The sequence below is a fragment of the Leucopleurus acutus genome, assembly GCF_964270905.1.
Source record: "Leucopleurus acutus genome assembly, chromosome: 12".
Classification (NCBI taxonomy): Eukaryota; Metazoa; Chordata; class Mammalia; order Artiodactyla; family Delphinidae; genus Leucopleurus; species Leucopleurus acutus.
The window spans coordinates 49,965,901-49,993,404 of record NC_139154.1 but is presented as its reverse complement, the minus strand read 5'-3'; the positions used below and the strand labels follow the sequence as shown (position 1 = coordinate 49,993,404).

Below are 27,504 nucleotides of genomic sequence, written 5' to 3'. Positions count from 1 at the left end.
ATTTTCGGGGGACACAGGAGAAGTAACCTGGATAGATGGGGCACAGTAAAATCTTAGAGGGTAACAGTGCTGGCAAAGGAACCGGAGCTCTTCAGTAAGGAATGAGCCTCTGATGGGCTTTGGAAAGGAGGAATGCCATGAACAGTCACAGGTGAATAACATTACCCCAACAGCAAAGTTTAGAAGGAACCAGAGGAGGAGAGACTGGAAGCAGAGGCCAGGAGTGAGGGCCAGAACCACAACAGCAGAAACTGGGGTGGGGGTGGGGGAGAGAGACTCTGTGAAGTCAACTCACAGAGTAATTTCTTATTTTCAGTTATATTTTTCAGTCCTAAAGTATCCGTTTGAGTCTTTCCTTTTATTTGAAAATTTTGAGATAACTGGAAATTCATATGCAGTTGTAAAAAACAGTATCGGGAGATCTCTTGCACACTTTACCCAGTTTTCCCCAAAGGTGACATTTTACAAAACTATAGCATAAAAGCACAACCAGGATACCGACATTGCTACGATCCACCAATCTTAGATTACCTCAGTTTTACTTGTACTCGTGTGTGTGTGCATGTGTATATGAATTATTGGTTCTTTTCTTATACCTTCATGTCTCTGCTGAATTTTTCCATTTGTCTCAAGAGGGTTCACCCTTAATTCTTAGAGGGTTATAATATATTCTTTAAAATCTTTATCTGATAAATGTCTGTATAATCTCAGGGTTGGCATCTTTTGATCGTCTTTTTCCTTGAGAGTTGGTGAGATTTTCCTGGGTTTTCATATCTGGAGCAGTTTTGGACCGTATCCGGTACAGTATGAACATTATTTTACAGGACTTTGGGTCTTGCTTAAATTCCATGGAGAGTGCTGACTGTTTTGCTCTGTTCTGTTTTAGCAGGCATTCGACAGTTAGCAGACGGTTAGTTTCAGGCTGGCAGTTTCCACCCATCTTCTGTGACTGTGGCTCCAATGTCAGTTCAGTTGCCACAGCCTATTTGGGATCTGTCTCGTGTGCTGAGCCACCCAGTAGTCAGTCTGAGACCTGGGCAGTGGTCTGTGCAGGAGACCGAAGCCCATGGTCAGACGCATGCACACACAACCTGGCAGTAAGCCCACCATTCTGAGATCACTTTCTTGAGCTCCTCCCTCACCACGGTCTCCTTGACACTTTCCTGCTCCCAGAGGCACCCCTTCCTGATACTCTGGGTAGAATGCCTAGGCTTTAATTTCCCTGCTCTGTCATATAACCTTCTTGTTTGATTGTTTTATTTATTTTTACTTTTGGCTGCATTGGGTCTTTGTTGCTGCACGTGGGCTTTCTCTAGTTGCGGCGAGTGGGGGCTACGCTTGGTTGCAGTGTGCAGGCTTCTCACTGTGGTGGCTTCTCTTGTTGTGGAGCACGGGCTCTAGGCACACGGGCTTCAGTAGTTGTGGCATGCGGGCTCAGTAGCTGTGGCTTAGTTGCTTAGTTGCTCCGTGGCATGTGGGATCTTCCCCAACCAGGGCTCAAACCCGTGTCTCCTACATTGGCAGGCAGATTCTTAACCACTGCGCCACCAGGGGAGCCCCTGTCATATAACCTTTTGAGATTGACTTTGCCTATGGGGCCAAGCAGTAAGAAAAAAGAAGAAAAACTAATGGGGATTCCATCCCTGTTCCTGGGACCACAGTTTCTCTGGCCAGAAACAAGGGTTCCCCTCCCTTGGGGTTTTAGGTGCGTGGCCATCCCCTGCTGCTATTACAACATGCAGGACTGCCTAGGGACTGCGGTGGGAAAGAACCAAAGACGTAAAGAAGAGCAATCACAAAAGAAAACAGGGACTTCCTCCACTTTCTGTCTAGCAGGAGACCCCTTTCCTGCTCCTCAGACCACAAACAGAGGGCTTCTCTTTGAGCGTTCTTTCCATCTCTGCTGTGTACTTCTGGGTTTCAAGTTAAAAGGATACTACTTACAAGAGCATCAAAAAGTCTAAAGTACCTAGGAATAGACCTAACAAAACAAGTACAAAATATCTGTAGAGAAAATCATAAACTTTTATTGAGATATTTTTAAGGGACCCAATTAAATAAAGCAATATCCCAAGCTTACGATTAAAGACTGAATATTGTAAAGATGTCAGTTCTCAAACTGATTTAAGGTTTAAATGTAACACCAACTAAAACTTCAACGGATATTTTTTATTCTTTGACACTAAAAATAACATTAACATAATTTGTTAATTTATCTGTCTAGAAGTTAACTTTCTATTAAGGAGCAAAAAAAACTTTAATTTTGTGACAAGCACTTTTTTTGAGATATAATTCCAGTTTGTACTTGCAAAATAATATTTTCTTGCCCTGGAGATATATTTATCACCTTATTTATTTATTTTTCCTTTTTATTTTTCTAATTGAAGTGTAGTTGACATAAATATTATATTAGCTTCAGGTGTACAACATAGTGATTCGACATTTATATACATTATGAATTGATCACCACAATAAGTCTAGTTACCTCTGTCACTACAAAGTTATTACAACATTAACGACCATGTTCCCTATGCTGTAGGTTCCATCCCCGTGACTTATTTCTTAACTGCAAGTTTGTGCCTCTTAATCTCCTTCACCTACTTTGCCCAGCCCCCCATTCCTCTCTCAACAGATTTTTTTTAAAGAAACTTAACAACTTACTCTAAAATTTATAAGGAAGTTTGATGTATAAGGGCCAAACAGGCAGGACACTGTTCAAGAAAAAGATAGGAGGCTTTCCTCTACTAGATATCAAGATTTATTTTTTTAAAAAACTATACGGCTTCCCTGGTGGCGCAGTGGTTGAGAGTCCACCTGCCGATGCGGGGGACACGGGTTCATGCCCTGGTCCAGGAAGATCCCACATGCCGCAGAGCGGCTGGGCCCGTAAGCCATGGCCACTGAGCCTGTGTGTCCGGAGCCTGTGCTCCACAACGGGAGAGGCCACAACAGTGAGAGGTCCGCGTACCACAAAAAAAAAAAAAAAAAAAAAAGAAAAGAAAAAAATAAATAAATTATAGTAATTATGAAGTTCATTACTAACACAGGGATATTCAAATAGGCCAGTGGAACAGAGCAGAAAGGCCAACCAAATTTGTAGACAAAATCCTTTAGTCGTGGTGAGTGCCTTTCTGCTTCAGTTATTGATGAGTTAGCAAGTATTTATTAAGCACCTATTCTGTGCTATGTGCTACAGTGAATATGAAAGTACAAAATGCTCTCACAGTCCATTTAAAGTTGAAGATTTTTCTAACAGAATAGAAGATCTGCCCAAATAAAGCAATCAGAGGACAAAACCCAAGATAACAAATAGCAACAGGCTGGTACGGATTAGAGTGGATACGAAATTAGAGAACGAGGAGATCGAAGTGAGCGCGGTCATCACAGAGGTTTTCATGGAGAAACAGGATGTGAGTAAGGAGGTAGAGAATGACTCAAACCTCAGGCAGAAGTCAAATACTGCCCAGAGAGATAGGGAAAGTATGACGGGAAGAGTGAGAACCATGTACACAAAAGACAGTGAGACGTGACAAACCACAGCTCAACTTTCTCCATCGGAGAAAGGTCTCTGACGGCCAGTTTCAAGAGTCAAGACTTTTTCTGATAAAAAAAAGTCACTAAAATTCTTGAATAGGTGAGAAACATAAAGCTAGTTGTGTTGCACAAATACTTATCAGAGGTATAGAAGTCTAGCTTTGAGGTTAGATTGGGGGTGATAAAAGTATGGAAATAGAAGAGAAAAAAAGGAAGGAACAAATCTGAAAAACGCTTGTCAGGGATTAAAATCATAAACCAAGAACTTTGCAGGTTTTATTAAATGCAGGTTTCACAGGCAGCTAACCAAAAAGTGTGAAGCCATTTAAATATAAGGCATTCCACAGATAAAAGTAAAACACGAACAAGATATCAAACTTTCTGGTTTGACCTACCAGTATGTACTTTTGACGTTACATGCGCTACATCAATTTTCTGGGACCTGACGAGAGGTACAGCTTTTGTAGGAGGAGTGTGTGCTGTATTCTTCCTTCGATCTTTTGCTTTACTTATCTTTGAAAGGGGTGCAAAAATACCTAAGAGAGAATGCAGAATTTTAGTGTTAAGCAATTAAAAGCACTTCAAATAAAAGGACAAGTACAGCCATTCATTAATATAAATCTTTAAGTTCTTTCTTAGTGTCTACTTAGGTGCCCTGTAGTGAGAGACAGAGAAAAAGTACGTCTCACTCAGTACTTGCCCTCAGAGAGTTTACACTCTAGTTGTCAAGACTAACAACATACACAATAATTCAAGAAGCACATAACATAACGAGGCACTAAGTGAAACTCAGGGAAAAGAGAATTATAATTATTTCTAAGTACTGGCAAATAACAGTGCACTATATAGTACAAAAACTATTCCTCATGTCCCTTTATCTATAGCTCCTTAGAACATATTTTTTCCCATATTATAGCTTTTTATGTTCATGTTTTATCTATCTTCCAGACTTTAGAAGACAAAATCCAATACTCATCTCTGCATTCCCCCAATGTACCTAACTATAGTGCCTTACACATAGTAGGGATATAAAAAATCTTTTTGAGTATAAAACATAATTTCCCAAGAGGCTTAGCCCTCAGCTTCTGACAACTGACAACAGAAACAATACAGTGTGTGTTGTGTGGGAAGGTATGTGGGGACAAGGGGAGGGGGCTGCCTGTTTGCTGCAGCTAGGAGTATAAAATTCCATTAAAAAAGAAATTTATCCAGGCATAAAATTACAGTATATATAAATATGCACAGACATTAGAAATAGTGAATATGGACTATAAATACCAAGATTATTTGGCTAAGACATTTAAGAAGAAAAAATAAAGACATAATATGTACATTATACACTACCATTCAGTGTTTACGCCTAATCTAACAAAGACACATTATGACTAAAATGTAATACATTAAAACAACTTGTTTTAAAATAGGTTTGATGAAATGCTCAAGATTACAAAAAGTGAGTTCTTCATTTATAGCTAACAAGTGCAAACTATACTACTTTTCTGCTAATCTCAAAATTCTTTCCTCCATCAGATTCTACAATCCTTCCTCCTGATTTTCCTAGCTCTTTTGACTTCTCCACAATGTTTTCTCTCTTCTGTCTCCCGCCTATCAGATTTGCTTTCTATTTTTTTCTCTAAATTATTTCCCTTGCCAAATACACACACATGCACACACACACACGCACTCAAGCTTGATGATGATTACATCCAGTGTTGCCAAGGGTTTGAAGAAATAAATTATTTTATACTGTGGGATGTAAAATCTTACTTGAAGACAAAAATTCTGACCTAATTTACTTTATGGCATTAATTATAAGGAAATACTTATACTTAAGAAGTGTGAACAAGGTTACAAACTTACGTTTGCATGTTATAAGGAGAAGATAGACTTCGAGAGCCAAAGCAATTTCTAGTTTACTATTAAAACCCAATCATACTTTTGGAAATTAATTTACGAGAAAATAATCCAAATAGGAGGAAAAGACTGCATACCTGAGTATATCATCACTGCAATACTATATGTAGGAGAAAACAATTATTTGGCAATAGAATAAATGAATCCACTATGTTTATGAACTATGACATCACTGTTAATAAGTAAAACAGTGAAGATTATGTAGAAATATAGAAATATATGAAAAGTAAATCAAGAGAACAAAAATTGAGTTGTATGTTTGATTACATTATGATTATATCTTTGAAAAGTTGTATGTGTGGATATAGGAAGGACTGTAAAAAATAGAAAACCAAAACACATTTGAGTGCAGACCATAAATTATTTTTCAAACCTGTGTCATTAATGTCACAATAATATCGTTCAATGAATGAACTACATAGCTCTTTCTCCTTGTTTTTTTTTTTTAAATTAACTAAATCATTTGGGAAAACCAAAACTAAATTTAAAGCAATGACAGGCTGGATATAATCAAAGCCCAAAGTGTGCACTGTGTATGGGTTAACCTTCCTGTTCAGAATCTCATGCTACTCAAAGTACTGATGGGACTCTCCTCAGATCTTGACATACAATGATAAGGCTTAACTAAAAATAAACACATAAGGAAGAATTATTTTTAAACAGAAGAGTAATGAATTTCTGGATAAACATGATCCATTTTGTTTAACCACAATTCCTCCCAAAACTCCACTAAAATTTTAGTAGGAAATAAAAATGGTATAAACTCTAAAGAAAAAAGAAAATGATAAAAAAAGAGAAAAAAAGCTAAAGCTTCCAAAGATGCTTCCAAAACAGGGAAAAGGACAAAAACAGAAGAAAGGATGACTCTGAAACTTCTCAACAGCAGCAGTGGAAGCTCAGGATGCTAGCTGGCAAACTATGGCCTGAGAGCCACACCCTTCCACCGCCTATTTCTGTACCATTCTGTTGGAACGCAGCCACACCCATTTGTTTACATATTGTCTACGACTGCTTATTCACTACAACAGGAGAGCTGAATAGTTTTGCAACAAGGGACTGTATGACCCATAAAACCAAAATATTTACTACCTGGCCCTTTACAAAAAAAGTTTGCCAAACTGCATTAGACAACAGAGTATCACCTTCAAAATACTGAAAAAATGTGAATTTCAACCTAACACTCCTTATCCCACTAAACTATCATATGAAGTGTAAGGGTAGAAATAAACATATTTCTGGAATGTAAAGTCTCAAAAAATTCACTCCCCATGAGTCCTCTGTCAAAAAGCTACCGAAGGATGTGCTCCACCAAAACAAATAAGTAAACCAAGAAAAAAAATGACTTAGTACGAACACCAAACCTTTCTCTTCATAGTATGAAGTCAATAGATGTCTAAAATTGGAAAGATTCATATATTATTTAAAATATGAATATGACCATCAGAAGATACATCTAAAGAAGTCAAAAAAGTTCTTGCCTCTAAAGAACAGGTCTCAGAGTAAGGAAGGGCAAGCCAGGAGAGGGTTTAGCTGTTGTTTTAATAAACCTTATAATACAACTTGACTTATTAAACTAGGTATATGTGTTCACTTTGGTGATTATTAAAAGATATAAAAATAGTATTACCAAATATTAAAAATTATAAAAAAAATTTCATAACTGCCAAAACTTAAAAGCAACCAAGATATCCTTTAGTAGGTGAATGGAGAAATAATGGAGGACTGTGATACCTCCAGACAATGGAGTATTATTCAGTGCTAAAAAGACATGAGCTATCAAGCCATGAAAAGACATGGAAGAAACTTAAATGCAAATTACTAAGTGAAAGAAGGCATTATTAAAAGGCTATATACTCTATGATTCCAGCTATCGGACATTCTGGAAAAGGCAAAACTATGGAGACAATAAAATGGTCAATGGTTGCCAGGGGCTGAGGTGGGAAGGGATGAACAGGTGGAGCACAGGATTTTCAGGGCAGTGAAAACACTCTGTAATATGGCAATGATGGATACATGCCCTTATACACTTGTCCAAACCCACAGAATATACAACACAAAGAGTGACCCCTAAGGCAAACTATGGACTCTGAGTGATTATGATGTGTCCATGTAGGTGCATCCACTGTAAGAAATGTACACTCTGGTGAAGGGATGTTGATAAAAGGGGAAACTGTGCATGTGTGGGCAGGAGGTATACAGGAAATCTCTGTACCTTCCTCTCAATTTTGCTATGAACCAAAAGCTGCTTTTAAAAAGATCTTTAAAAAATTATTATAAAATTTTTACAATCAAAACAATCTAATATGTGCTAGAATTAATAGATCAATGGGACAAAACAATCCCAAAACAGACTATAGCATTTATAAGAACTTAATTTATATTAAAGGAAGTACAACAAGCCAAAGGGAAAATGACAGATTTAGAGAGAGGAAAAAAACCCCCAAAAACTGTTGCTGAAAAGAGACAAATGCTTTGGCTTCTGCTTAGTCAGGGGGTTCTCTGCCTCTCCTGCTCCCCACACCTCAAGTACTGACAGTTTAGCAAAGATCTGGCTCAGACTACTGAGCTGGCTCAGCAGGAAGGACTATTCCCATTTTTATATAATCCAACACATGACCCTTGCCCCCCAACTTGCCGTCAAGTATGTAAAAGGGGATGGAGACAGGGTCCTTGCGTATCCATCTTTGTCCTAATCAAGCATGCCTCTCCTTGGAATTATGGGATTTGGGAGGCCACATGCATTCTGTTACAATCTAAGCATTTCTCATGGCTCTGGTTTACATCTGCTCTCTGTGTTGCTAATGGTCTTGATCTTGCCCTTAGTCTGCTTGACAGTTGCCAAAATTAGCTAATAGAGTAAAACTAAACTTAAATTCTTATCCTTATACAACTAACCAAATAAACTCCAAATTAAGTAATGTGATATTTAAAAATTAAAACATTCAAAAGAATAAAATATATAACCTATAATGAATTCTGGATTAGGAAGAACTATCTACCTTAGCATAAAAGCAGTTATAAGAAATTGTAAAGGAAAAGTCTTTTAACTGCATAAAACTACGTGTCCAAAAACACTGCAAATGAAGTTCAAAGGCAATTGACAAACTGGGCGAAATATCTGTAATAAATATAAAGGCTTAATACCCTAAAGATGCATTTATTTTTTAAAAACTCATCAGTTTTTTAAAAAGCTAACATCCCAATTTTTAATTGGCAAATAATATGAATAATTATTTCTTGGTAATTGCCAAGATAACACAAAAAATACATGTGCTACAATAGAACATTTTAGGTATCTTATTTCACCACAGTCAGAATAACATGAATTTAAACAGAAATTTTCACCCATCAAATTGGAAAAATTAAAGGAAATTGAGCCATAAAAAATCACATTTTCAAACAATATTTAAAGATTTGAGGAAATTATAATAGGATGTCAGATAAAAATGCAGACTATCTAACTATATATAATCCAAATTTTGTGGAAAAAATAAACAGAAAATATATACAGGTGATTTTATTTTTTTCTCCTTTTTTATGTTTTTTAAATCTAACATAATGGGCATTTTTTATAAACAAAAATTTTAATGATATACCCCAAAATGAGGCTCCATCTTAAGTGTATGACAAAAGGAAACTGGTGATTTTGATAAATTCATAACAGGTAGCAAATAGTTAACATTTTGGGGATGCTTACTGGGAACCAAGCACTATTCTAGGTGCTTTATATATTTATCAACACATTTAATTCCCACATGAACTCTTGCGGTATTGCTATCCTCATTTTACAGAAGAAAACTGAGGCACAAGAAGAGAAAGAAGGTCCCACAGCTGGTAGGTAGAGCAGCTGATTCACACCCAAGCAGTCGGGCTCCAAAGCCCATACTCTTCAACACTGTACCATATACTGCCTTCCCTGTCGAGCTATAAGATGAAATACTGCGCAACCAGGGAAATTAATGTTCTGGGAAAGTACTTCACAACAAGGAAAAATATTCACAACATAGTAAGTGACAAAAGCAAACTGAAATCAATGTGTCAAGGTGTGTGTGTGTGTGTATACGAGAGAAACAGAGAATATAAAATAAAGCAAACATTTGTCTGAAAAAGAATCATCCCAGCTCAGGAGCACAGTAATAAAGTTGGCCTCACCTGCTTTTCAATTTTTCAAGTTTTTCAATCTCTAGAGCTCTGTATTTCCTTGGTAATAAAGAATAAAATCCCTCCTTCATTCATGACACCACCATGAGCAGGATTCAGGAAGGTCTCCAGAGCTAGGTGCCCTCCTAGTAAGACACCCTCTCCCAAGCACAATATTGCTCACAGTAAGGAAAGGGCAGTCGCTTCATTTATTACATAAGTAACCGGGGAGAAAGTTTTATTTAAAAATAATAAAAGAGTAAAATTTTATTATTTTAAATTAATTCTCATGAAATTAGAGAGTATCTAGCTTACCATATTTGGGGGCACATTTAAAGTACTGGACTTTCCCAACACTTCCATTGTTTTTTCCTTCTGGTTCATCCAACTCAATGCCAGCCCACTGCCCACTTGCAAATTCAGTTGTTCCACAAAATCTTAATGTTCCAACCTAAAGAAAACATAAATCAGAGTAACTTTTGAGTACTACCAGTAATTCTAAGTTTCCCACTCTTGCAACTTCATCATGGAAGTCTTTCAAAAACATTCTCTCAGGGCTTCCCTGGTGGCACAGTGGTTGAGAGTCCTCCTGCTAGTGCAGGGGACACGGGTTCATGCCCCAGTCCAGGAAGATCCCACATGCCGCGGAGCAGCTGGGCCTGTGAGCCAGGGCCGCTGAGCCTGCGCGTCCGGAGCCTGTGCTCCGCAACGGGAGAGGCCACGACAGTGAGAGGCCTGCATACCGAAAAAAAAAAAAAAAATTCTCTCAAAGTAGACTTCAGAAGAAGGAAAATATTACCAGGGATAAAAAGAGACATTAAATAATGATAAAAGAGTCAATGGACCAAGAAGGCATAAGAATCCTAAATCTATATGTACCTAACAACTGAGCTCCAAGACATATGAAGTGGAAACTGATAGAACTAAAAAGAGAAATAGACAAATCTACAATCACAGTGAGACTCCAACACACCTCTCTCCATAATCAACAGGCCAAGAAGGCAGAAAACCAGTAAGGACACAGAAAAACTGAAACCTGAAACCAGCTATAAGCCAGTTTGACCTGACATTTATAAAATATTCCATTCAAAACAGCAATACAAGACTGCCCTGGTGGCGCAGTGGTTGAGAATCCGCCTGCCAATGCAGGGGACATGGGTTCAAGCCCTGGTCCGGGAAGATCCCACATGCTGCAGAGCAACTAAGCTCGTGCACCACAACTACTGAGCCTGCGCTCTAGAGCCCACGAACCACAACTACTGAGCCCGTGTGCCACAACTACTGAAGCCCACGCGCCCAGAGCCTGTGCTCCGCAACAAGAGAAGCCACTGCAATGAGAAGGCCGCGCACCGCAACGGCCTTCCGCTCGCTCCGCAACCGGCCCCCGCTCACCGCAATTAGAGAAAGCCCATGCACAGCAACGAAGACCCAATGCAGCCAAAAATAAATAAATAAAATAAATTTATTTTTTAAAAAAAGAGAAACACAGAGAACTAAACACACAAACCCTATCTATACCTAGCACTCTATCCAAAAATTAACTCAGAATTAAATGTAAAACTAAATATAAAACCTAAAACTGTAAACATCTAGAAGAAAACATAGTAGAAAATTTCTCAGATATTCTAAACACACAATCCATGAAATAAAATTTTGATAAAATGAACTTCATGAGAATTTAAAACACCTGCTCTTTGAAAGACAGTCCTAAGAGAATGAAAAGACAAGCAATAGACTGAGGGTAAATATAAATGAAACAAGACTGGCTCTGAGGTGACAAAGGTAAACACTGCCGACTGGTATACGCATGTTCGTTATATGTTTCTACTTTTGTATAGCTTTAAATTACTCAAAATAAAAAGTAGTAAAATAAAACAGAATAACTCTTCTAAAAGTCCATTCTCAGACGTAGGACAGGAATACTAAAGAAGCTGAATATTAATCCAAAGGGGAGAAAATGCTATGCGTTCATAATTTCTTGGTATTTTAGCTCCACAGATAGGACAACGGAAAACTAACAAATGTCCATGAATGTATTCTTGTGGAAGTTGGTAAATGTCATTCTCAGTGTAATAGTTTGTAGCTTACCTTCCATTTTTTGGGGGGGTGGGGGGTACGCGGGCCTCTCACTGCTGTGGTCTCTCCCGTTGCGGAGCACAGGCTCCGGACGCGCAGGCTCAGTGGCCATGGCTCACGGGCCCAGCCGCTCCACGGCATGTGGGATCTTCCCGGACCGGGGCACGAACCCTCATCCCCTACATCGGCAGGCGGGCTCTCAACCACTGCGCCACCAGAGAAGCCCTTACCTTCCTTTTTGAAGCAACCTTCTTAGTAACTCAAATTTCAGTGTTTTCTGAGAAAAGTGCACAACACTCCCCACGAAGCCACCCAGATATTTAGCCGTAGCTATTTTAGAAATTCCACATGCAAGCGCAAATTCCCTGTCCCATTCTCCATACCAAGCTCCCAATTGGCCCCAAAAAGAGAAAAACAACTCTCCCATATGAGGTTTTTAAAGAGAAGGGCAACAAGTGAAAGCCACCTGGAAACTGAGGCTCTGGAGAAAGAGGTGTCCAGAGAAGCTTCAGTCGGGTGGAGTTGGGAGTCCTCTTTCCCACATACATTTTCATTACCAGGTTGAAATCATATCTAAGATTTCCCTGTTTGTGGGATCAAGAAGCCAAACACCCAGGAACAGTGAGGGTCACCTTTGCTCCGTTTCTGTGCAGTAGTAGCTGTGGGAGAATCACTACTGAGGAGGGGTGCGAGCGGGGAGCTGCAAGGGAAAACCTGCAGGCTGGATGCCTCTAAATTCACTCGGCAGCTCCACTATGCTCCACTTTTCTCCCATTCAAATAAAGATGTCTTCGTTATCCAGTTTGAATAGTTTATATTCTTAAATTATGCTTTATAGTAACCGTGCATCTAAGTTTCAAGTTTTCCATTAAGTATCCTTCTACCTACATATGGAACTTAAAAAAAAAAAACTCAAAACCACACTGCACCCTTGGCACACAGGCCACATAATGACCTTGGACAACGCTTTAGAGACTGCAGCTACTGACTATACCTTCTGTCTTGCAATAACGACACGATCGCCCAGCTTCAGGCCAAGTGACGTCAGCATCACCTTGCTAGTAACACGGTCGTAACTTGGAAGCAAGGGCTTTGAGAGATCACATGACAGAGGCACCGCATCGAGCAGCATCTGCTTGATTTCTTTAGCAGTTGCCGCGGCATCGGCCATTTCTAAGGGCATTTCGACCGGGTCTGGAACAACGTCAGCAGGGATCTGTCCTTTGTCATTCTACAAATAAAGAGAAGAGAAATTTTTCAGTTCATATCTGCTCAGAGCTCTACACGGTCATATAAAAGTATTTTTGGAAAAAGTAAGTTAAATTCATCTATCATTTATTTATTCAAAAATATTTACTAAACTTCTACCACCTGCCAGACCCCATTCTAAGTGCTAAAGGCACACAGTGAAGAAAACAAAAGCCCCGCCCTCAGAAAGCACACAGCCTGGTGAGAGGCAGAACATAATCACACACATAAAATGTATGGTGTATCGAAGGGTAAAAAGCGGCAGAGAGAACAAAGCAGGTTAAGGGGGACAGGGAACACGGGCACAGAGAGGGCTGTTCACACACAGGGGTCAGGGAGGGCCTCGCTGCTGAGAGGCACTGGCGCAGAGGTCCAGGGAGGTGAGGGAACACAGGGCAGCTCAGCTGGTGGGGACCGAGGTCCAGGCTCAGGGAAGAGCAGGAAGGCAGTCAGTGGGAAGCGAGCCTGGCTGCACAGGCTGGAGACAGAAGTCACAGGACTGCCTGGCTTCCCAACCCCAGACCCGAGACTCCCTCCCCTCCCCCAGAGCTGCCACCTTGGCTCTGTGACCTTGACCCATCCTGCCCACTCATGGAGTGACTCAGATTTTAAGAACAGAATCTATAGGTTTAATACTTCTAAAATCTGGGCTGGGATTTATCCTGCAGCAAGCAAAAACGGGCAGTCACAGGCCCACTAACATTTGCACAGTGTTTATATAAGCAAAATCCTATCATATAAATTATCTCATTTGGTTATCACAGCAAGACAAAGCTTGTGAATAAAACAGATAAAAATTTTTACCTGTTAAGAGTCTGGACTGTAGCAGAAGACACCAACTAAACAAGTAAGATATCACTACCATTTCCAGTTTGCCAATTAGGAAAATTAGGCAAGGAGAGATGAATGACTCGCTCAGCATCATCTCCATAATTACTGCAGGGATGACACTGCAGGCCATGTCCAGCACCCACTGGACTCTCAGCCCTTCTGCTGCTCTGTGCTGTCCTACCCTCAAACAAGTTCTCTTTCTTCTACGTTCCCTAACCAAAAACTCAGGCTTCATCAGAAAGATTCCAGACTGTAATCTTTTCTTAATAAGATGAACCAAGATTCTTTTGCTCAGAAAACTTTTTCCCTTTCCTTCTCCTCTAATAATTATCTTCAAATGATCCATATGGATAAAAGTATGAGGCTTTTAGAACACATTTAGTTTGCAAGTGCCTCACATTTTTTATTTTAAAATTCAAGTCAGTTTCGTCCTAAGTAAAAACATGGTAGGAAGACATATTATCAAATTTCTGGGACAGTGATGAACTATTTTGATCCCCGATTTTTTTTTAAAGAAAAAGTACAAAATGTAATGAAAATACCTATAGCACTAATCGTACTCTTGAGAAAAAGAGGGAAAAAAACTTTTTTTAATCAACAAACCTGTCATGATAAGTTGTAAATAAGCTATATTTACAATGAATATTTACTTCAGATTTTTAAGTCCTCACCTTTCTAGAGTAAGTCACACACTTCCATCAGTTCCTATATAAAATAAAACTTCTGTTTAAAAAATACTAAATAATAATAAAGTAACAATGATATCGTGTTAACATAAGGCGGCTTGTTCATGATTAGCTATAGAATTCCATTTTCTTCTAAAGTAGTGGCTGTCAGGGTCTGATCCAAGGGCTACTGCTGACCCACATGCTGACTGCTTTTTTTTTTTAAGTATTAACCTCCAAAATTCGGTAATCTATTAATTCTTTGGGGTCTGAATTGGTAATTTACCTCAATGACACACTTCACTGCATCTTACTGGGTTCAAAATATTCTCTCCACTAATAGGGTCTTGTCAACAGTTGTACTAGCAAAAGCAAACACGTATCACCTTCACACTCCAGCCAAACTGAATTACCATCTCCTAGCCTTTGTGCACGCTACTCTCTCTGCCTAACATGCCTTTCTCAGCTTCCTCCTGTACCTGGTTAATTCTTAACTACGTTTAAGCACTCAACATCACTTTTGCCAGGACACACTACAGTAAAACTGACTGCTCTCTTGTCTGTCCTCCCCTCTAGACAATATTCTCTTTGATGACAGAGACGTATTTGTTGTTGTATTCTCCCAGTGCCCAATAAACAAGAGGACCTGAAGGAAGGAGGGAGGGAAGGAGGAAGAAAGGGGTTGATTAAATAATTAACGGGGTTAAACAGAAAGAAAAGGGGCAAAGAAGTAGGGAGGGAAGGGAAAACAGGAAAGCAGAGAGGGAGCGAGGAAAAGAGGAAGGGAAGAGGCTTTTTCTAACATTGCCCACCCCTGCCCCTTCAAGAGAAGGCACAGACCCAATTAAGAATCCCTGCCAGAGCAAGTCACTGCTATCAATACAACAGAAAAGAACACTGAGAGCCACTTTTGGGAAGACAACAAAATACCAAATGATTTGAAGATTATGAAATTCAATCCTGTGTGTTAACTTTGTAAATGTATAACATTACCCTGAAAAAATAAATGTTTCCTTTAAGTCGATTTTAAAGGTTTACTGCACTGTTAAATATGCATTTTTTAAATTGTCTGAAATAAAACTTCTTTCCAAAAGAATTTAAAATATGATTTAATACAGAAATATAACTTTAAAATATGCGCTTTTATTTAACAGCTAAGGTTTTATAAATATACCAAAAGCTTAAATGAAAGACATTTTTAAACTCAAAGATGATACTTTAAACAGTATTTTACTTATCTGAATGCAAGTAAGGTTTATAGAGCTTATCAATATAAAAGGACTGAAATTCACTGCTATGCCTTAAATTTATTTGAGATAAAATTTATCACCATTACTCTTTACATGCAGCACAAAAATATAAATTATTTACCTATATAAGAGCTCTACAACAACATCCAGATTCAACTCTTTCCTGGGAGATAATGTTAGATGTTTTTTGTTTTGTTTTGTTTTTTATTTATTTATTTATTTTTTTAACATCTTTATTGGGGTATAATTGCTTTACAATGGTGTGTTAGTTTCTGCTTTATAACAAAGTGAATCAGTTATACATATACATATGTTCCCATATCTCTTCCCTCTTGCGTCTCCCTCCCTCCCACCCTTGATGTTTTTATTCTTTTAATATTTTTCACTTTTAATTTAACCTCTTACCCTAAATGCAGGGTTTGCTCCATGCTCCAATAAGCATTTCACAGTACCTGCACACAGGTTATATGCAGCAATATGCAGAGCTGTTCCAAAATTAAAGTCACTGCAAGTGGCATCCACATCTGCAATTAGACATCGCAAGCATATTAACAAAATTTTCAAATTAAGCTAGTATAATGTAAAAGGAGACAGGCTGGGTTTATTTGGGGGAGGAGGGGTATTAGCTATTTATGAGACTTAAACCAACCCACTAAAAGGACGATTCTCACAATGGAACAAACTCTTCATATTACAACCTACTTAACTAATTCTTTTCTTAGTACAATAAAATTTCACTATCAGATGGACTGATATTATCATGGGTTTTCCAACCATCACAAACTAAACTATATTTTAAAGCAATTAATGGCAATAATTCATATTTGTAAAAGTAACTATCTTAACACACTCTCTCATTAAACCTCTTGCATATTTGCCATGACAACTATAATGTAGTAGGGTTTAGGTCAGGGACTAGCAAACTATGGCCATGGCCAAAACCAACTTACCATCTGTTTTTGTAAATAAAGTTTTATTAGAACACAGCCACACAGTCTCTGTGGCTACTTTCACACCACAACTGCAGAATCAAGTAGTTGCAACAGAGACCATGGGGTCCACAAAACCTAAAATATTTACTATCTGCCTCTTCACGGAAAAAAATAGGTAAAACAATGGAGAATTCTCAAGACAGGAATAAATTAAAGAGTAATTAAACATATGCATCATGCTTACATACTGTATTCATTCACAATACTTTATTCAACAAATGAATTTGGACTTCACAATAAGAATGGGAATCTTGCAATTCTAAAAACATTTTAATAACTTTCAACAAATCATCACGATGCTATACAGCAAATACTCCAGATTTGGGGATCCCATTTTGACTGTTTTTTAGAATATGGGTTTAATATACCTCTGGTTCTGCCAATCCGACCTTAATCTAACTACAGCTCCACCATCCCACACCCTACCTACTATTGTAAACAAACTAAGACATGCTCAGGACACTCTCCTGAGCTATTAAAGACACTGTACTATCAAGAGAGGCTTTCTTCCTAACATCATTCAAAAAGTGAAAAAGTAAAAAGGTAAAGAGGAGATGGACAATTATACAAAGCAGAGGTTAGAAACAGACATTCTGGGAAATTTATCTATGCCATCTCTAAAACAAGTCTTCTACAAATGGAGAAAACACTGCATACAACTTTTAACTTAAAGTAATACTACTGCACTTGCCCTCATTTTTTTCTCAAAAGAAAACTGACCCCCTGAGAGGACCCAGAGAGAATGTCTAAATACAGGACTGTGATTTAGATATTATGATGTTCAATTTTAGGATAGCACCATTAAGACAGGATGAAAAAAAAATGAAAATCTATCCCTTAATGGAATCACAGAATTTCAGAACTGAATGCCACCTAAAATAAATATTCTTCATGATTTCAATGTTTAGCTCTGAAGGTTTCATTGCTCTATTTCTGGCTACACAAGTAAGACAAAAGAAGTATACATAGATTCAATTACACTTTATAAAATCCATGTTATACTGGGGGACTTGAAGAGATATAAAAGGCCAGAGAACACTTTATTTTGTTTCTCTTTGTACTAAGTCTTCTGTGAAAGGATAGTAACTAATCTTCAATAAAGAAAAGTTAAACTGTTTCTGAAAAATAAAATGGGATTGGAGGTCACATGGAACAAGATGGATTAGAAGTAAAAGTATCTTTGAATTATAATTTTTATGCCACTAATAAAGTATTCAATTAATAACATCTAATGGTGATCTTACAGTACTTGCCTTTTGGTTTAGATGTCTTCAAAATCACTCTTATAAGTTCAGGGACATCAAAATAAGCAGCATAATGCAAAGCATTCATATTTGTCCAGCGACTCCGCAAACTAACATCTGCTCCCAGATCGATAAGTTGAGTTGCAAACTTTACAGCTGTATCAACATCACCTAGAGAAGGTTTTCTAAATTATTTTTCGTCAGTACAAATTCCAGTGGATGGCCATCTACTACCTCATCTAAAAATCCAATGCAAACAGCGTACCGAATATACACTTACAACTCAAAAAATGTAACAAGGAATTTATTCCAGGAAAATAATCAAACCCAAGGGTAGATAAACACTTGGCTGTAAAGATGTTCATCACAGCACTTTTTATTATGAATAAAATTTTGAAACAACCTAAAAGTACAATAATAAGACACTGGTTAAATAAATTATGAGACATCCATATAATGCAATACTACAGAGCCATTAAAACCAGGGCTACACAGAGTGCACTCTGTGGACCACTGACGGTCCCAAACTGTAATTCATACTTTTTATAACTCTTTTCTTTTTCCCTGTGTAATCATTTCTTCTGAATAAATTAACTGAAATATAATTTTATGCTTTTGAAAAATACTTGGGCTTGTATTTTGTCTTCATCTCATTTTTCTATTACAAACTCATTTTTATTTTATTTTACAAAAGTATCACTCCATGATGGATTAGAGAAAGAAAAAAAAAAGTCCTTCGCTATCAAGTTTAAGAAGCACTGTATCAGACTATTGAAACAGGGAGAGATGTTCACAGTATATAATTAAGTAAGAGGCAGGTGTAAAAAGTAGTAAAGAACAGGCGAATATCAATTTTGGAAACTATGCACATATGTTATGTATGTAGGAACAGACCTTAGACAGACCTAAAGACCAGGTCTGTAGGATTGGGACTGCCTGGAAAACAGAGCATGGATTGTCAAACCTTGCCATAAACTCTCAAGAAGGTTCCAGGTGTTACCAGTTACTCTCACCTAGCAGACAGGCTGGTATGAAGCCTGTTCCAGAAAAGTTGGGAGATACCAGGAGATTATAAAGACTCCCTTGAGAAAAGGGAGGAAAGGCAACAAGGTGTGTGGAAGACCTAACTGAATCCTCGCCTATTCAGGGAATAGTATTATCATCAGCCAGGTGCCCTCCCAGGGACTCTGGTTGGCATAAACACAGTTATACAAGCACAAATACAGATGTCTTAAGCCATTAACAGATTCACCACACACTTACCAATACCATGAGCTCCAGATTTGCAAGTATAATGTAAAAGAGTCATATCTGTCAATCCATCTCTGTCATTCACGTTGCAACCTCTCTTAAGAATCTGAGGAAACCAAGGAAGATATTATTACAACATAAAGTCTACTGATTTCAAACCAATGCTGGGAAACCAAGTTAGTCTATCTTATTAAATTAGTTCTCAGTAAAATGAGTAGACAGAACTGGCTTCTCTTAAGGATAAATTTTAAGTCTGTACCCTACAACAAAAATGAAAACTGAACTTGTCACCAGACGGAAGGAAATTCTTAAAGAGTATTCCAAAGTAATTTGGCACCCCAATATGTTCCTTAACTTCTCAAAGGACAAGCAAATTTCCTTTCTAATGGGAGTAATGGTATTTTAAAAAGTATAAGCTCCCTCTTCTTACAACGTGACAGTATGCTGGTCAAGGAACCCAGCACTATTCTTTTATCCCTCTTCCAAAACATCAAATATTTTTTAAAATTATATTTAAGCCTAGATCTTTACCAAGCCACCCCAAAGTATAGATAAATGTGACAGTAATCAAATCACCTCATGAAAGTATATTTTTAAATTTACAAAATCAACTTGTACAAAGAAAGAAGGCTCCCTCTGCTCCCACCAAGAGTCAGATGTCAGAACTCCAGATGCCAGGGAGTAAGGAGCATGAGGGAATAATGGAAAGAACGTACTAACTCACTGCTCCATGAAAACCTATGAAGAACAAGCATCAGCATCTTTAAAAGGTTTCCCCTTTATCACCACCTTTCCATTCAGATGGGGGAAAAAAATCTATACAATTAACAATCCTAACAATACAAGACTTAACAACGTTAGAATTCCTTACCTCATTTCCAATAACGTCAATATTTTGCTGGACCTGAGGAACCCACTGTCTTAAAATGGCAAATAATTCTGATACAGAAGTTTTGGGATCGAAGAGAATTTCCTGGCATGATGTATCATTAGGATCAAAGAAAGAAAACTCTGTTTGAAATTTAAAAGGTGTAAGTTAAATTTGTTAAAATTTCAAAATAAATACATTGAAAATAATAAACAAGACCAGGACTCAAATGACACAAAATATTTTTAGGTGCAGAAAAAGTAGATTTACCTTAAGCAATTCTCAAAGTCAGGACCACCAAAAATTATGAGGCATTTCTGAACTGCTATGAGAATGAGATTTCCATGCATCACACACTACATCTTATCACAAATGAAACAAAAATCTGAGCGTACTGATCTTAAACACTGAAGTTTCCAAGAACTTCTTCTAAAGCACAGAAAATCTGTCAAATTTTATAGGTATTTTCACCTCTCAAAACATAAACATGTCATGAACAGCAGATCCACATCCATGATTAAAACATACATAATAGAAAGAAATACGCCAAAATCTCAACAGTGCACTAGAACAATGTGTAATTTTAAGTATTCTTTTTACTTCTCTGTTTTCCTTATTTTCTATAATAAACAGGCATTACTTTGAAGCCTTGGGACAGAGTGATTGGGTTATTTTGGAGTATGTATCAGTAAAGACATGGAATACTAGACACAATTGAACATGATTTTTAAATCTTTTAAAACTTCCTTAAGATTCAGAGAGAACAGATCATCCTATGGCTAGAGAATAAAAGAGAATAGAAGAAAATCAGATTCTATCTTGAACAATCTATAAGAAGGTAGGGAATCTAAAAAACCAGAAGCATCTAAAGAAGAGAAGCATTAGAGAAGCAGTATTTGCTGAGTGCTTACAATTTACCAAACACCTTACAAATCTTCCCAGACACCTTACCTGACAAGTATTATTATTCTCATTTTGCAGATAAGGAAACCAAAGCTCAGACTAAATAACACCTGCTCAAACTCACACAGCTAGTAAGTGGCAGATCTGGGGTAGAAAATCAGGTCTGCCTCCAAAGTCTATCTTCTTTCCTCTATTATGCTGTCTCCCCAAGAGAATTCACTATTGAGCTCAGATTTTAACAGCATATGTGAGTAGCAGGATTTGTGTGGCTTTTTTATTTTCTTCTTTGTGTCTTTATTGATTTTCCAAAATTATACTATGTACACACAGCTCTTACTTTTAGAATCAGGGTAACTGAACGATGAAAGGAGAAGCACAAAACCAAGGACGTGTATAAAAGTAGAGCAGTCCAGGCTTCCCTGGTGGCGCAGTGGTTGAGAGTCCGCCTGCTGATGCAGGGGATGCGGGTTCGTGCCCCAGTCCGGGAAGATCCCACATGCCGCGGAGCGGCTAGGCCCGTGAGCCATGGCCGCTGAGCCTGCACGTCCGGAGCCTGTGCTGCGCAACGGGAGAGGCCACAAAAGTGAGAGGCCCGCGTACCGCAAAAAAAAAAAAAAAAAAAAAAAAATAGAGCAGTCCATCAGAAGAGAATCAGAAAGACTAAAACTAAGAGCATGTACTATTCAAAATCTCAGAGAACAAAATGGTCCTCTACAAACAGAAGAGTCAGAAGAGAATCAGTATGCAACACAGATACCAATTTCTCAAAGATTTGGGTGTGTTTCCTATAAATAGCAGTTTACTGGAATTTTTTTTTTTGGTCTAATTGATTCAGCCATTCAATAAATATTTATGGATCAGTGACTTTTCTAGGCATTGGGCATTTCTAGTAGAGAAATTCCTAAATATATACCTAAACAGACTCTTCTGCATGTGTCTACAGGAGACATGTACAGGAATGCTTATTCTAGCATTGGTTATAATAGCAAAATAACTGGGAAACTGAAACATCTCTCCATAGAGGATGTATAGAAAGTGGTATATCCATAGGATGGATTCAATGCTTTCTTACAACTAAATAAATGAATTCGATATCTACATTATGAATTGATAAGGATAGGTCTCAAAAAAACATATTGATCAATAAAATAAGTTGAAGAATAATATACAACATCTATCATTTCCATAAAATTACAAATACACTAAGCAATCCTATATACTGTCTATGGATGCTCATATATGTAGTAAATGTATAATTAAATGGTCTGCAATCTTCACACTAAATATAAGATGGTGGTTGCCTCTGGGGAGCAAGGAAAATGGAACCAGAAAGGAAAATGGAGGGAATTTCAACTTTAAGGTTTTAATTCTTATAACTGAAAAACAGGAGCTAAAGGAAATAAGATACTATGCTAATAATTATTCTTTCTGATGGTGGATATGTGTGACACATGTTTGCTATCACTACATTTTCTGCATTTTTAAATGACTTCCCATTTTTAAAAAATGAAACACAATGGAAAAAGAACATAATAACAATAAAAGTGCCAATAAATGTGTAAGGCTTATTTAAAGAAAACTGAAGTGGTGGGTGACTTAAATGGAGAGACACATCATGTTCCTGGACTGGAAGATAAAATATTTAAGGCTGTCGATTTTCCCAACAACAATTATTTTAAATAATTTCAATTTTAATCAATCAAAATTTCACCAAGATTTATTTGTGGGAGGAGACAGACAAAATTATTCTACTGCTCATCTGTGCCAGAGCTTCTCAAACATTAACGTAGATAGGAATCACCTAGGGATCTTGTTACGATGTAGATTCCAATCCAGTAAGTCTCAGGTGGGGGCAGGGACTGCATTCTAACAAGCTCCCAGTGATGCCAATGCCACTAGACTGAGTACCACGTGATGAGAAGCAAATATCTAGACAGTAAATGTAAGAGAAATAAGCAAGAACATTTTAACTAAGAAGAATAATGATCAGAGTAGGGGGTAGGGGACACTAGCCTAATAAATACCAAAGCATATAATAATGCTTCTGTAATTATATACTGAGATAATGACAAACAGCAGACAGCTCATTTAAATACTAATGATAATATGTTATAAAGTGTCTAATAGGTGCCAGAACTGTTCTATGCACTTTACATATATTACCTAATTTAATCTTCATGACAGCCATATGAGGTAGGTACTTTTTTTTTTTTGATGTAGGTACTATTATTGTTCTCATTTTATCAAAGAAAAAACAAAGGAATACAGAAAGTAAGCCATTTGCCCAAGATCACACAACTGTGAAGTGTGTGATCCTGTTGAGTCAGGATCCTCAAGCCTGTTGAGTCAGGATTGACCTATAATCCAAACTCACCTATAATCTTAAACTCTAAGCTATACTACATATTAACGAATCTAACTACACCCAAATTTTAAGCTTCCACACAGAAAAAAAAAAAAAAAAAGTTTTAATCAAAAGAAAGGAGGTGAAGGGTAGATGGGAAGGATACCCCACCAAGTCAAGATGGAATAACAGGGACCATATGTGTTCTTATTTCTGAAACAACCAGAAAACAAAAACAAAGGAAAGAGATGAAATGAGGTTTCCAAGACACTGGACATCAGTTAATGAAAGACACAATCCCTAAGAGACAGGATACAAACAAGTGAGTCTCACAACTGCCCCCAGGTCTCTGCCCTGAGACTTTCCAGATCTCAGCAGAGAGAGAGGGAAACCAAGAAAAAGCCCAGCAGACTCCTTGAGTTGCGGAGACAAAGCTGAGAGCTCAAGGAAATAAGGCAGCTAGAGTTCACAGGGCAGTGTATCAGACAGGAGAGAGATGCAAAGCAAGAGAACCCCAAAGATCTGAAGAGAGTCCCCCTTGAGTATTTAATATATGCTTGTGAGGAAAAACCTGAGGTAAGGGAAAGAACCATCCAAAAGAATAAGAGGGATTAGTGCCCAGTGAGCATATGGAGCCTAGAACTGTGCTTGTTCCCGCTAAAAAGAGTGAGAAAAAAATTCATCAGGCTTTGGGTAGAGTACTCAGTAGTGAGGAGTAATTAGCCCCAGATTAGCACTGCTCCAGAACCACCTAACAAATCATAAAGGCAAGATCTGAAAAGGTCAAACACTTTCCAAGTAATTAAACTGCATCCCAGAACAAAGTTCGAGAATATTTACAGAAACAGAAAAATATCCAGCACCCAACAGGTAAAATTCACAATGTCTGGCATCCAATCAAAGACTACCAGGCCTGCAAAGGGAAAAACGTGACCCATAATCAGGGGAATAGTCAATCAAAACAGATCTAGAGTTGACACAAATATTATAATTAACAGAAAAGGACATTAAAACAGCCATTATAACTGTATTCCAAATGTTCAAAAGGTTAAACAGACCCAAATCAAACTTTAGTGATGAAAACTACATCTGAGATGAAAACTACACTGGAAGAGATCATCAGCTGATTAGACACTGCAGAAGAAATGATTAATGAACCTGAAGACAGAGCAATAGAAACTACCCAAAATGAAATACAAAGAGAAAAAGAGTTCTTGAAATATGAAAAAAAGACATCAGTGAGCTGTGGGAAAACTTCAAGTGGTCTAATATTTGTGTAAGTGGAGTGTCTGAAAAGGAGGAGGGGCAGAAAAAGTATTTGAAGAAATAATGATTATCCAAACTTGATGAAAATTGAAACCTACAGACCCAAGAAGCTTAACAGTCCCCAAGCATAAGAACATAAAGAAAATTACACCAGGGCACATCACAGTAAAATTACTCAAAACCTATGATAAACAGAAAATCTTAAAAGCAGTCAGGAAAAAAAGATCATTACATACAGAGAAACAAAAATGACCGCAGATTTCCCATCAAGACAAGTGGGAACACAGTGAAGCAACATCTTTAAGCACTGAAAGAAAAAACTATCAACCTAGAATTCTATACCTAACAAATATATTTTTCAAAAGAGACGATGACATAAAGATGTTTTCAGACATATAAAAGCTGAAAGGATTCCTCACCAGCAGATATGCACTGCAAGAAACGTTAAAGGAAGCCCTTCAGGCAGAAGGAATGTGGTATCAGATGAAAATCTGGTCTGCACAAAGGAATGAATAACACTAGAAATGGTAACTATGTGGGTAAATAAGATTTTTTTGTTATTATTATTGCTTAAATCTCTTTAAGAGATAACTTCACTGTTTATGTAAAAATAATAACAATACACTTGGGGACTTTTAATACATGTAAACTGACTCTGAAGGCATTCAAAGCAAAAGAGTCCAAAAATCTTTGTAGTCTTGCAGGGTAACCACCTTAAGGGTCAACACTGAGCTGAATGTCTAAGCTCTGGTTTGTGTGGGTTGGTTTCTTTTTCTTTGTTTCTTGATTTTAATCTCAGTCTCAGTCTCACATTCAATGGCTCCCATTACATTTAGGATAAAATACAAATTCCCTACCAAGACCTAAATGATCCTGCCTGGTCTGGCCCCTGCCTTTTCCTCTCCAACTTCATCTCCTGCCATTCTGCCCTTCAACCACTTTGCTTCTCAGCCTCAAAGGCCTTCCACTTTTTCTTAGGACACACCAAAGTTTTTTCCCCAACTCTGTGCCTTTGATTTCCTATCCTTCTGCCTGGAACACTTCTCTCCAGGCTCTTCTCTCAACCAGCTGCTTCTGATTCTCCAGATGACCAGCCCATCTAAAACAGCCTCTCTGCTCCATTATCCTCTGCCGCAGCACCCTGTTGCTTTTCTCCACAGAATTCATTATAATCTATAATATTTATGATTGGTTTCTTCATTTGTTTGTTTATTGTCTGTTTTCCCTCCTAGAATGTCGGTCTTGGTCACCGTGCTATCCCCAGCATCTAGGACAGTACCTAGCATATAACAGGCCCTCAACAAATACTTACTCAATAAATACAACCCTGGATGCCACATTTTAAGGAGACACTGACTGACTACAGCATACTAAGAAGAAAACAACTAGAGTGAAAAAGGTCTAGAAATCCTGACAATGAGAGACTGGTGAAGGAACCAGAAATGTGTAGTCTAAAGAAGTACAGACTTAATTTAAAATGTCCAAATTATCTTCAAATATTTGAAGGTCATCATATAAAGAAGTGTTTGTTCTACATATCAAACCAGTTAGCCAAAGTTTCAAGGAGACATACTTTGAGTCCATATACAAAAACAATTTTATCACAACTAAAACTTTAACAATGAAATGGACTATTTCATTAGTTTCCCACTATTGACAATATCCAAGCAGCTGAATGGTTATCTATCAGAGAACCTGAAAACATAATTTCTATACTGGGAAATCAGTAGGGAAAGCTGAACTATAGGTCCATTCAGATTCTAAGAATCTATCGTTCTAAGAATACAGGCAATTTTTAATTTCACTTATACAAAGGGAACAATATCCATTATCACCTTTCATCCAATGTATTTATTCAACAAACACTGAACAACTAATATCAACAAATGACTACATTAGCCCAATGAGATAAACAAAAACAAAACATGATTCTACTCCATCCAAAGAGCTATAGTCTGGGAAAGGAAATAAGACAGTTATGACTCAAGACAGAATGAGGGAAGTGCCATTAGCAAGGTGCAAAGTGCTTTTCAAGGTTGTTCCCGCATAACTGATTTTGTTGTATCTGAAAATCAATATCCAGTCAATTTTTGTAAACACTGCAAATAACTCCCAAGATCTAGTAGGCACAGGTTTTATGTAACACCTTTGATGACTGCAAGGCAAGCTGCTATAGAATCTGAACCCATAAAATAGCATACCTGGAGATGAGTAGTTATTAGAATGGATATGACTAAAAAGACAAATTCACAATCCAATAATTTTATATTCACTAATATTTAAAAATTGCATTATCTCTACCTCCAAAGACAATTTGAAATGGTGGCCCAATATTTTACTTGAAAAACTCTAACTAAATTAGAAATGTAACACATCCATCAAGCTTACCTCCTGGTTTTCTTTTATTCCTTTATCAACTACCTGATAAAATAGGGTCCTGGGGAAATAAGTCTAAATAGATTAAAAACTAGAATACTCCTAAATTTACATTTTACAAAGAACATTTAAATGAACCAATTTAAATATGAATCAATCTCACGCCACGTTCCAGGGAAAGGTCTCACCCTCTCTGTCTAAGTACAGGGCTTTTATTGTTTTGTTTTACTATACTTTGTGTATACACTGATAATTACAATGGGAGACAACTGAAACAGGATCCAAATTAGGCTTGCTTGTGTATTAAAACACATCACTTGTTGTTACATTGTCACCCAAGTTTGGATCATTTCAGCAGTGATTATTTGGTTTGTTAATTAGAATCCCAGTATTGCAGAGACAACAGGGCCCTTAAAGATGGCTAGTGCACTGTGCTTTTATGTCTTTTTTTTCTTTTTCTGTACATGGCTTTTTAAGCAAGTCAATATATTTAATCAAAATAAATACATCAATAGCAGAAGAATGCTAGATGTCTAAGCACCACTGTATTCTAAAAATAAAATCCTCTGAATCCACCGTGGTGCTTAAAATGAACGTTTTTA

The 27,504-nt window shown here is 37.5% G+C and overlaps 1 protein-coding gene across 2 annotated transcripts in view; it reads right to left on the bottom strand.

Moving 5' to 3' along the window:
- Positions 1-27,504, bottom strand: part of CLIP4 (CAP-Gly domain containing linker protein family member 4) — a gene marked incomplete at both ends in the record, with an annotated part of 56,479 nt that overhangs the window by 28,407 nt on the left and 568 nt on the right. The window contains 7 exons of one of the 2 annotated variants that reach the window (XM_082851675.1): positions 3,930-4,070; positions 9,904-10,039; positions 12,659-12,895; positions 16,064-16,182; positions 17,895-18,065; positions 19,158-19,251; positions 20,017-20,156. In XM_082851675.1, coding sequence (XP_082707801.1) covers positions 3,930-4,070; positions 9,904-10,039; positions 12,659-12,895; positions 16,064-16,182; positions 17,895-18,065; positions 19,158-19,251; positions 20,017-20,156 — 1,038 coding nt within the window. The remainder of the gene's footprint in view (positions 1-3,929; positions 4,071-9,903; positions 10,040-12,658; positions 12,896-16,063; positions 16,183-17,894; positions 18,066-19,157; positions 19,252-20,016; positions 20,157-27,504) is intronic. The other variant, XM_082851676.1, reaches the window with a different exon arrangement.